This window comes from Mytilus edulis, chromosome 2 (assembly GCF_963676685.1).
Source record: "Mytilus edulis chromosome 2, xbMytEdul2.2, whole genome shotgun sequence".
Taxonomy (NCBI): Eukaryota; Metazoa; Mollusca; class Bivalvia; order Mytilida; family Mytilidae; genus Mytilus; species Mytilus edulis.
In genome coordinates, this window is record NC_092345.1 from 13260163 (window position 1) to 13271861 (window position 11699).

The window sequence follows — 11699 nt, forward strand, 5'->3', positions numbered from 1 at the left end:
TGTTCAAAATCCAACTATTCAATATTTCATTGACAATTTTTTTTTATACATCCTTGATACATGAAGATGAAAACAGTCTTAACTTTTTATATTTAATCATAAATTTTGAAAACTGCATTTTATTTTAGAAAAAATAATGTATTTTGTACAAACCAGGTGCCAATCTGAAAATTAATCAAAATCTAAAAATTTCATCACACGAAACACCAACCTTACACTATTAACTAGTAATTTTTAGTACTGAAAAGTATTTAATAACTTTTTTTATGATTCAAGCGATCACCAGAACCACGACTTTAAAAAAAAATTATTTCCGGATTTTGTAGTCATTTCCTGTCCGTGTACTGATCCAATTTTTATTTCATACGAAAACATATGACGCCGTTTTTTTGACATACAAAAATCGCAAAGTAATCGGAAACAGTAAAAAATCGTAGAAATCATTGACAAAAAAAACTAGATACCTAAAATCAATCTACAGGACATGCTTTTTAAATCTGAGTAAACACCTAAATAAAAACTCAACAGTAAAAACCGTAAGCAGTGAAAATTGTTATTAGTACGAAAACACATTACACGATGATATGTATCTTTTTGTAATTTCTACAATTGAACATAATTTCAAAAGACTAAATAACTAGCTATAGTGTTTCCTTCAAATAAAATGTCAATTGACTTTACTTTTGATGGTGGAACCACAGTGATTTTCTTGAAATTGTAGTGTGACATTTTGACTGATGTTGCAAAATCTGGCACACACGTGAAAAGGAAGTTGACAATTCACCAGGAGTGAATTATTTATTGGATTTTCATTGGTGAAAATAATGATAAGTCTACCAATAAAAGATTGATGAAAAATAATCAACTACAACGGACTATTTTGGTGACAATTAAAAGATTTTTCTCCAAGAAAACATGACAATAAATATCAAAGACATGAAAATAATAAATTGAACTTTTTTCAAAATTTATATGAAATTTAAAATTGTGAAGATTTTCGAGAAAATATATTTTCCGTAGTATTAACAGGATCTCTCCTCACTAGTTATAGTTTATCATTTTTTGTGACTTCCGGTTTTTATTGGCTTGTCCGAAAAAAACAGTTAGGCATCCTGACCCAATCTAATATACGATAACTCTGTTGATTGTCGAGCAGTAAGCCAGGATCCCAGGGTATCCGGAAAAAAATGGACAGTGTCAGTTTTGAAGACATAAATCAGTCAGAAATCAAAGGTTAAAAACGCTGTTTGACCCGAAGTTTGATTCACAGGGCCTGTATATTTTTTTATACAGTAGTTTTCATCAAATAAACTATTTTTATTAGTGCATATTGATTGGTGTATTATGTGATGTGATTTCAGTGCCAATTTTGGTTTCAAATTTCTCATTTGATGTGGCCCATCGATAACCAAACAAGTATATATACTCATATCTAGATAATAGTCCAAAAAATGTACAAATGGTTGGACCATATGAGGTGGGTCTCATTGGGGTCTAAGCGTGACGCGGGATTGTCGATTTTTTGTAAGCGTGACACGTGAAAGTCAAATTATTGTGGCGTGAAAACAGGAAATTAGGTCTTGCGGGACCCGGGAAATGACAAAAAAATGAGAATTGCTTATGTACATAGTGTAAGCGGGATACGGGAATCTGACAAAACAGTAAGCGGGATCCGGGATCGGAACCCCCCAATGAGACCCCCTATGAGAGGGGGGATGGACCTTTATAGGGACTCCAGATCAGGTGTTTTTGAGCTCGGGATTTCAGGATTGATCCTTTCAGGATCTGGGAATTCATCATTCGAATTTCGGGATGTCGGGATTTGATTTTTTTTAAAATTAGTGACCTCAAGCATGTCAGGATTTCATGTTTTTAAACCGGGGATTTCTGGATCTGGACCCCTCTGACCCCCCATGATATGAGATACTCATATGGTCCAAATACTCATATGACGCGGAACATTAATATCTCTAAAGTAGGGATGTCAATGAGTTCTTGAGTACTCGAGTAACGCTCAGTAGTACCAAGTATCGATTACCAAAGTGATACTCAACTAATTGGTTTCCTGTTAGAATGTTGTTGCTTTCTTAGCTTAAACAAAAAATAATTTTATTGAGAGCACTCGCCAGGAAATTAAATATTAATCAAATATATCAAAAATTAAGACAGGATTGGAATGTTTGCAATTTAAGTTATTTAAAATTGCTCCAAACAGAGGTAGGATATATGAACAAGTGCACTTATCTAGGCCTACATTGTAAGCATATCTTAGTCATTCTCCCACCTCTGTACCCTCAGAGCATATATTTTCATCAGCGGAACTGTTTTTTATCTAACAATCTTGAGAAGTCTCCTTGTTCCAGAAAAAGTTGACAGATAATAACAAATTTGTTGCACCCTATGTCCGCACTTAGAAATTGATTGAAGGCATCAGTAAGTTCTAATCATCACCCCTTTGTCTATATCGTTCCCGTGTTATCTACCCGCGAGCTTACACCTTTGAAGGTAATGGAAAGCCAGCTGGACTCAGTAACAACAAAATAAATAAAAATTGAAAATAAGTCACTGAGGCCAGGGCTGGACTAGGGTGTGAACATGTGGGGGTGAATGGGAGGGAACATGATTTTGGGCAAACAGACATGGATTCCCCAAAAAGATCATAAGAGGCAATTTGTGATTTTAGCCAAAATAAGATATATACACATGATACATTTTCAGTGCAAAAATATCTCAATTTTTGTATTTCAATATTGAAAAGTGCATTTATTAAGCATGTTTAAAGCAGTAGTAGTATCATTCAGGACTTCTGATTTATAAAGAAGCTTTTCCAAAAAATTAATAAATAGCTGCTGGATTGATCCTTCTATAAATCAACCCCTTCCAATGGACCAAATTAATAAACAATTAATAAACAATTTGGTATTCAGAAAGTTTGCTAACCAAATGTTGTTGCCTTTGCTGTACAGTTGCTATTTTCTGCATGCGCACTTTGTAATATTTTCCCTGGAGTCCAAAGAAAAAAAAATTGCTCAGTGTTAAACTAAAATCCCATACAAGGTATTGTATCCCAAACAGGATATTATTAACCATTTGGAAGATAATAATCAACCTGCTCAGTATTATCTGGTTTGTCAAACTTATTTGTTTCTCACTGTTATGAGCATTATATTTTTTTATCTACATGTACAAACCAATCCACAGTATTTGGTTTGCCATGTCTTTTTTAAATAACTTTTGGTTTTATACATTTACAAAAAAAACCCACTTTTTATACATGTATAACCATAATTATATACTGTGGGTTCATTTATTTTCGTGTGTATTAATTTTCGTGGATTGAGGAAATCTTGCATTTTCGTGGATATTTGATTTCGTAGTTTTGTCAAAGTCTGTACGCAACCCAATAGCAAATTTGTGATTCTTTGAACATAATAAATCTTGTACCAACAAAAACCACAAAAATTGGTATCCCACAAATAATAGTGAATCCACAGTAATAGGTTTTGTGTAGATCAATATACATCCCAAATTTTGAAAAGGTATTTATACATATTTATTCATTGTAAATGTTTTGGTGCATTTGTATTTTGCAACACATATAATTCTTTGAACATATGGATCCTCTTGAAAGTTTAATTACCAAATAGGAAGTTTTGAAAAACTAGTGTGTTACACCCGTCAGTTAACATTTTTACTGGAAAGGCAAATAGGAATGAAATTTGGAAATTTTATTTTTTTAAAAGGCAGATGGATGCAGTTTTTTGCTTTGGAGGACAGAAGGGTAGGGGTGAGTACTCAAAAGGGTGGGTCTCCCTTCTATTCAGGACAGGCAGGAACACTGTTTGTATTTAAGTCTGCAATTATGTTGTAGACAATTGATTGAGCCATATGGCATATCTTTTTCTCATAAAAGTGTTTTTTTATTTCAGAGAATACAGATGAAGCAATAAGTAAAGATATAGAAATCTGTATCAGTCAGTTCACACAGACATTAGAAGAAAACTTAGCATCATTTATTGATGTCGCCTCATTAATAGATTACACTAAAAAGGGGAGGCAACCAGCTGAAAAGCCAATATTTAAATGTGGAGAATGTGGGAAAATTTTCCAGTTGAAACACCATTTACAGGTAAAATGCATATTAGTCAATGAATCTGATTTTATCATGCCTGCATCAAATGACCCTGACATATATGTATGACACCTTGAGCTATATTTCACCTTTTAAGGGAAATATGGAAGATGAAGATTTCCTTCCTGTCTTTCAAGGTATATAAACCTTGTCATCCTTTTCATGTTGTATTAATGTCTATAAAATCAATTTTAAGATTTGTGAATAAGTTATCTAAATATTGTCAGTTACTTTTAGGAAACGGGTAAAATATATTAAAGTCTATCTGATAGAATCATTGTTAGTGATACATGTTTGTGTGGCTGGGTTTGGTTGACTATGACCTTATTTTCAAGGATCATTGATCAATATAAACATCATAAAGTTCTTCTGAAAAGATTTATTTTCAGTTTCTATACATTTGTAGGTAATAGGGCATTCATTATTTTTCTGAATGTTCTTTTATTAGGAGAATATTCCATGTTTAACTCTTCAAACAATAGACTATTTATACATGTATCTATATAAAGATTTGTGTTCTATTTCTAACTTCGAAACTTTCCACAAAATTGCGGACATGAAAGAAAACACCATTACAGAAAACAAAAACATTGAATGCAAAATGTAGCGATGGGTTAATGATCGTCAAACTTCACTTTTGTTAACAATTTATTTGTTTTAGTCTTAAAAACTTATGAAGTATAAATTTTAAATGATTGTTGCAACCGTGGAGAAGGTTAATTAATTTAAATGGAAAATCTTTTTGTGGCATCTGTTGTTGTTGACTGACTGACGCAGCAGAGAATTTATGACCAGTATATATTTATGTGGTACATTTATAGGGAATATCTAGTATTACCGTACAATACTAAGTTTATGATTAATGTCCAAAACTTGCAACCCCTTCTGCTTTTTTTCTGCTAAACAATGTCTTTTCCCAGTGAATATAGCTAGGGTTTTTGTAAGAACAGTTTTGACAAACTACATATAGAATACTTCCAAGACCACACTGTTTTTCCTCATCACAACTTAGAAAGAAATACACACTGTTTCAACTGCTTAGTGAGATATCAAAGTTCTACCATCTTATACCAGTCAAGTTCGTGATTTTTATTTCATGACTTTTTTCATATTCATTTTCAAAATCCTGTAGTAGTTCTTCATCTTCAATTTTAGCAAACAAGTTCATTCTCTTAGAAGTTGCATACTTTCCATCAAATTTACCGGTGTTCCGTCGGAAAGTCGCAGCTTGCAACAATGCAAAATCTAGTCAAAGGGGACGTAATTCGTACAAAACATCGCAATATTTCGTGGAATCTGGTATACAGCTTTCATTTATTGTTACTTGACCTTAAGTGAAAAAGAAGTTTATCTCATGTCCCAAAAAAACTAAAATAAAATATAATTGGTAGGTGTCTAGCAATCTTTTAATAATCATAAAGAATAAGAATATTTTGTCTCTATAATTAATACATAAAAAAAAACTTCATCACTACTATGTATTTTCAGTTTTTGGAATGCAAATTTTCTCTTATTTCAAAACAAGTACTTATAAATCTTGATACTGACATAAGATATGTAAGATGTTCAAAATTAGTACTGTTGAGGCATTTTATTCGCTTTTAAAAAGTTATTCCCTTATTCTTGGCTGTAAGTTGCTATAGCTTATATGCAGACACTGTCTTATTTTGTATGTTTCTATTACAGACCCACATGAAAGTTCATATACCTGAGAAATCCTTTAGCTGTGATATATGTCATAAAAAATTCAGTTTGAGTCATCACTTACAACAACACATCAGAGTACACACAGGTAATGCTTACATCTACTTCATTTGAACTTTGGTGGATATAAACTGTCTCATTAGCAATAATACTGAATCTCTAAGCTATTGTTTAAAATTAATGGAAACATGATTTGATTTGACACTTTATGTTTAACAGACAATTGTATAATATAAATGTAGTTATATCCTTTTTATTCAATGTTTGATGCATGAATTTATTATTTCATCTTTCATTACTGTGGATTCATTACTATTCATTAGAAACCAATTTTATGAACCATGAATTTAAATGTTCAACTTATTTCAACTTTTGTTTAGGCATTGTATGCAGAGATTGGCAAAACTACGAAATCAAATATCTTCGAGAATGCCTGAAAGTTTTCCTCCATCCACCAAAAATAATACCATGAATACCCACGAAATTAAATGAATCCAGAATACTTTAAAAAAAAATATATTCAATAATGTTTATGTCTATTCCTTTAACAGGTGAAAGACCATACAAATGTGATGTATGTGAGAAGGCATTTATATCTAGTTCTAATCTAAAGCGCCATCGGGACACACACGGACAAAAAGTAGTTAAAATGGAAGATGATAAAATGTACATTACAGAGAAAGAACGTGATTACAAATGTCAAGTATGTGACAAGGAATTTGTACGATACGACCACTTGAGGAGACATGTTCAAATTCATACGGGAGATATAAGATTTACATGTTCTGTGTGTGACAAAAACTTTGGACGTAAAGAACACCTAACTAGACATATGAGAACACACAGTAAATCTAAATCACATGTGTGTCCTATATGTAAACGTGCGTATACTAGGAAATATGGTCTAGAAGCTCATATGGAAACTCACGAAGAGGATGAGGACTCAGAGTATGAAAGTTCTGATGAAGATATTGATCTTACAGAGGAGCAAGTTGAAACGGAAGAGGAGGACATTGATTTAAAAGAGGAGGACATTGATATACAAGAAGAGGTCATTGTAATAAAAGAGGAGGAGGACATTGATTTAAAAGAGGACGACATTGATTTAAAAGAGGACGACATTGATTTAAAAGAGGAGAACATTGATATACAAGAAGAGGACATTGTAATAAAAGAGGAGGACATTGATATAAAAGATGAGGACATTGTTATAAAAAAGGAGGACATCGTTATACAAGAAGAGGACATTATTATAAAAGAGGAGGAAATTGTTATAAAAGAGAAAGAGATTGTAATAAAAGAGGAGGTCATTGTTATTAAAGAGGAGGACATTGTTACAATAGAAAATGGAATGGATATTTAACAAGAGAAAATTTATGTGAAAGAGAACAAACTAGATGTTATAAAAGAGAGGGTAGTTGGTGTAAAAGAGGAGCAAAACTGTGATTAATCCTGTTTGTTATATAATAATTGTTAAAATAAATTCCACCTGTTATATTGATTAGTTAAGTTGTAATTTCTTATTAATTACTGAACTAACGGTAATACTTTTGAACTTAAACATTGCTTTGTGGACTTTAGTAATTTCTTTGGTGCTTAATGGTGTTTTCTATCATAAAGACTTTCTATTATATATTTTTGTATCCTCTTGCTCCATGCAAGCTATTGGCACCCTTTGTTGTACTTAGTAAACTGTAGTTGTCGTCATAAGATTTTCTCCTTTGAAGCTTTTGAACCAATTTCAACCAAATTTGGGACGAATGATCATTTTGGTATCTTAAATGTAGTAAAAATTGATTTAAATTCCAGTCTTCCAAGAAACAAAGCGACAATGGCTGAAAAAAGAACATAGGGGCAAAGTGCAGTTTTTGGCTTATTTTTCAAAAACTAAAACAGTTACAGCAAAACTGACACAGTTTAAAATGATCAGCAGTTGATCTATTTATTAGAACAATTTGCAGACAAATCAGACAACCCAATATGGAGTTTTTGCACATGAAATTCTTATTTTAATGAAAAGTCTCCTTGTTTTGGTTATTTTCTTGAAAACTATTGCAGATAAACAAATTTTAAGCAGCAAAAATGTTCAATAAGTGTAGGATCGAATTCATCAACTGATCCCTTAAAGGAGTAATTGCCCTTTAAAGTCTATTTTAGTTTGATTTAATTTCGATCAGAATGATGAATCAAGACCAGTAATTATTTAATAATACGCAGAATTGATTTCTTTTTGTCCTACTTATGCATGAAGAAATGGTCAAATGAAAAATAGACCCAATACCGTGCGTAACGTCTGACATATCTCAATTTGGTGCATTTAGTTTCTCTTTATTTCCATACGTTGTTATCATTTTTTAATGGAAACTGAAAATAAGTTTTCTATAATACCGAACCTTTCGACTTTGGAACATTTGAAGGCTAACATTTATACTCTTACAGCACTAAACAGCTTTGGTACTGACTGTATCCACGCGATATATATGTGTAGATTTAAATACTTGTGATGACAGAATCCTGAGCATCAAATTACAGTATGTACATTTTGCAACAATTGACATGCTTGGGCAGTGACAAATATTTGAAAAATACACTTTCAATAAGTAAAGATTATGAGGAAATACAGTTTATTTGTCAAAAATATATAATCAGTCATGTTTACAGTCTATTTTTTTAAGTAGTTAAACATCAAAATGTCAGCTGTTTTAAAATATAGTGCAAAGCTTTCACGTTTTGTACAGAAGTCGGTTGAAATAATTGAAAAACTACGTCGAGTAACGTTACCAGTACTAAACCGAACACTACATGCGTAACGTCTCAATTGTTATTATGACCGCAAATCTTCAGTTGGCTTCTTATATGAGTATTAATTTAGTCTGCCCTGAACTGATGAAGATTTTTATAACCAATATTAGCGTTTTATCTTGTCTTCTGAAAACTATGATAGACAGTTTTAAGTTGTGAAATTTGAGGTGGTGTTTCTCTTGTTTGTCACATTGAAGGGTTTTCATATTTGACGAATTAAATTAAGCCATATAATGGTAACAACTCTGGAAAGGGATTTTTCTGGATCAGACTGATTATTCATAAAAGGATAAAACAATTTTCATTGTCAAGATAACACTTCTTAGAAACTTTGGTGGTCACTATTACCATAACAAGTTTGGTGGTCAGTAATACAATAACAAGTTTGGTGGTCAGTAATACAATAACAAGTTTGGTGGTCAGTAATACAATAACAAGTTTGGTGGTCAGTAATACAATAACAAGTTTGGTGGTCACTATTACCATAACAAGTTTGGTGGTCAGTAATACAATAACAAGTTTGGTGGTCAGTAATACAATAACAAGTTTGGTGGTCAGTAATACAATAACAAGTTTGGTGGTCAGTAATACAATAACAAGTTTGGTGGTCACTATTACCATAACAAGTTTGGTGGTCAGTAATACAATAACAAGTTTGGTGGTCAGTAATACAATAACAAGTTTGGTGGTCAGTAATACAATAACAAGTTTGGTGGTCAGTAATACAATAACAAGTTTGGTGGTCAGTAATACAATAACAAGTTTGGTGGTCAGTAATACAATAACAAGTTGCATATGATTCCAAGTTCTACTAAAGAATGTGTGAACGTTGACGTGCTAGATGAAAATCAGAGACCGGAAATAATTGCATTTGCATGCCAAATGATGCATAACCATGTAGTGAACTGTTGAAATGTTCACTCGGATAGCACACAGCTCAATGTGCTGCCGGGGAAGTTTCTCTAGGAAACACAAAAGTCACCAGTTAGGGCAATGTCCCTCATCATGAGAACCACATGTAAAAGTTATTGCTGAGTCGAGATTATTAATGACTAATGATCTAGATGATATCGCTCCTAGTAGTCAAAATTAAAGACTTATTAATTTCTAGGGAGCATACGACAGAAGAAATATAATTCAGTTATTTATAATTTTCAACTAAATGGTAACTTTTATTAAGTGTTCCCCAATTCACTTGATGGTAACATTTCTTATGAATGTTCACCAGAGGAACTTTTTACCAACATTTTATCATGAGTTCTTCCAGAAAGGGGGAAAGGGGGGGGGGCACTACAAGGTTATTGGATGTGCCGCTGGAATAGGTCACCTTTTATACTTTATAAATGTGAATAGGTCGGGAAAACTATCAGAAATATATGATTAAGTCAATAAAGTTCCAATAACTTCGTCTATCATCTTTCTTGGTGTTTCCGGCTGTTTTTTTTATTAACCATTTTTTCCCTTTTGACAATTTTTGTAGTTTTTGACAAACTGTCCCCCAAAGGCACATTGCGCTGTGGGCTCTCCAGAGGAACATTTCAGTGAATGGCAACGTTTATTGTGCTCTTTCAGAGGAATATAACAATGAGACACAGTTGGATTTTCCAAAATGGTAACTTTTCTAGCTATATCTTCCCAAGGAAAAACATAAACACCATGATTGATAAATATAATTATGTGTTCCCTAGCGGAAAATTCCACTTGATTGCAATTTTTACGAGACTGTTCCTCAAAGGTCCATTGAGCTGTGTGTTCTCAAGAGGAACATTTCACTAAATGGCAACGTTTATTGTGTGTTTATAATGAGACACAGTTAATATTTCACAAAATGGTAACTTTCATTGTTATATGTTTACCAGGAGAACATTTCATATCATGATAAAAAATAGTTATGTATTTTACATATACGAATGCACTACATATCGGATTCATCTAAGATAAACTAAATTGAAAACTATAGAAAGACAAACTCTTAACACCAAATGATCACATACCTAGAATGAATTCCACAACTGACTCTTGACACCAGTGAGAAGTGGTTTCCCCTAAATCACAATTTTTATTTATTTTTTTATGTTGCTTATTGTCTTAAAATATTAGCAATGGATAGACAACTTGTTATATTGGACAAACAAAAGTTGCCCCGAACAATTACAAGTTGTAACAACTACCCTTCCGGAGCACCTGATATTAACCCTAGTTTTTGGTGGGGTTCCTGTTGCCTATTCTTTAGTTTTCTATGTTGTGTCATGTGTACTATTGTTTTTCTGTTTGTCTTTTTCATTTTTAGCCATGGCGTTGTCAGTTTATTTTCGATTTATGAGTTTGACTGTCCCTCCAGTGTCGTAGCTAGGCTATTTTTAAGTGTACGCCTTAACCTCGGCGAGGGGTTTGAGGGCCCCAATCCAGGTTATAACATCTTCTTATACATTGTTTTGATTTGGAATCTAATGGTCATTTGTGTTAGAGAAAATATCCAAACAAGTTACGTTAAAATATTTTATATAAGGAACCCGTGGTTCAAAGAAGTAACTCGAACAAAACCCCTTTTTGTGCAAATGTCGTTAATGAATATGAATTGATTAATCATGCATAGATGTTTAGGTGCATTATGAAAATTCGTAAAGGGTTCCTTGGAACCGTGGTTCTCGCCTGGGATTACCGCTTCCCGGGAAAATTGAATCCATTCACCAGTCCATTACAGAAGTAATCAAACATCTTCTGAAGATTTTATTTTCTTAAAATGGAATATGACAATATATGATTTTTTTTTTCAAATTTGTAATGTGAAAAATAATAATCACAGACCGTCTGTTAATTGCTAAAAGATAAGTCTGTTTGTCAATTGAAAAAAAAGTATACTTTAAAAAAAAATGCTTCATCCATTTATCCCTAAAAAGCTTCTGTCAAAGTTTCATAAAATTTGATGAAGATTTGACAAAGTATTTGAAGTGTAACAATTTTTAACCACAGACTGTATCTTGAAATTTTTTTTATCAGTAAAATACGATAGCCCTATAACATATGACTTCGCATTCTTATTCAATTTTTTACGTTTTTA

General features: G+C 32.4%; 3 protein-coding genes across 3 annotated transcripts in view; 1 reads left to right on the forward strand and 2 right to left on the reverse strand.

Annotated features, from left to right (window-relative positions):
• LOC139511523 (GTP-binding protein 4-like) overlaps positions 1 to 800 on the reverse strand; it is a 23521-nt gene extending 22721 nt beyond the window's left edge. The window contains exon 1 of the mRNA XM_071298317.1: positions 682 to 800. Coding sequence (XP_071154418.1) covers positions 682 to 729 — 48 coding nt within the window. The 5' untranslated portion in view covers positions 730 to 800. The remainder of the gene's footprint in view (positions 1 to 681) is intronic.
• Positions 801 to 1066: 266 nt separating this feature from the next.
• On the forward strand, positions 1067 to 7333 carry LOC139511504 (zinc finger protein 28-like). Its single transcript, XM_071298295.1, has 4 exons — positions 1067 to 1233; positions 3930 to 4129; positions 5819 to 5924; positions 6388 to 7333. The coding sequence occupies exons 1-4, from the start codon at positions 1188 to 1190 to the stop codon at positions 7197 to 7199; spliced, it is 1164 nt and encodes a 387-aa protein (XP_071154396.1). The 5' UTR covers positions 1067 to 1187; the 3' UTR covers positions 7200 to 7333.
• A 1584-nt stretch (positions 7334 to 8917) lies between these two features.
• On the reverse strand, positions 8918 to 9433 carry LOC139510445 (uncharacterized). The gene has a single exon (XM_071297027.1). It carries the CDS (start codon positions 9431 to 9433, stop codon positions 8918 to 8920), a length of 516 nt encoding a protein of 171 aa, XP_071153128.1.
• Between the last annotated feature and the right edge of the window lie 2266 nt (positions 9434 to 11699).

Bases quoted from the DNA above. Each gene is read 5' to 3' on its own strand.
- LOC139511504 (XM_071298295.1), top strand. From the start codon at position 1,188: ATGGACAGTGTCAGTTTTGAAGACATAAATCAGTCAGAAATCAAAG. The intron at 1,234-3,929 runs GTTAAAAACGCT...TTTTTATTTCAG, and splicing joins AAATCAGTCAGAAATCAAAG to AGAATACAGATGAAGCAATA. The intron at 4,130-5,818 runs GTAAAATGCATA...TTTCTATTACAG, and splicing joins AGTTGAAACACCATTTACAG to ACCCACATGAAAGTTCATAT.
- LOC139510445 (XM_071297027.1), bottom strand. From the start codon at position 9,433: ATGCAACTTGTTATTGTATTACTGACCACCAAACTTGTTATTGTATTA.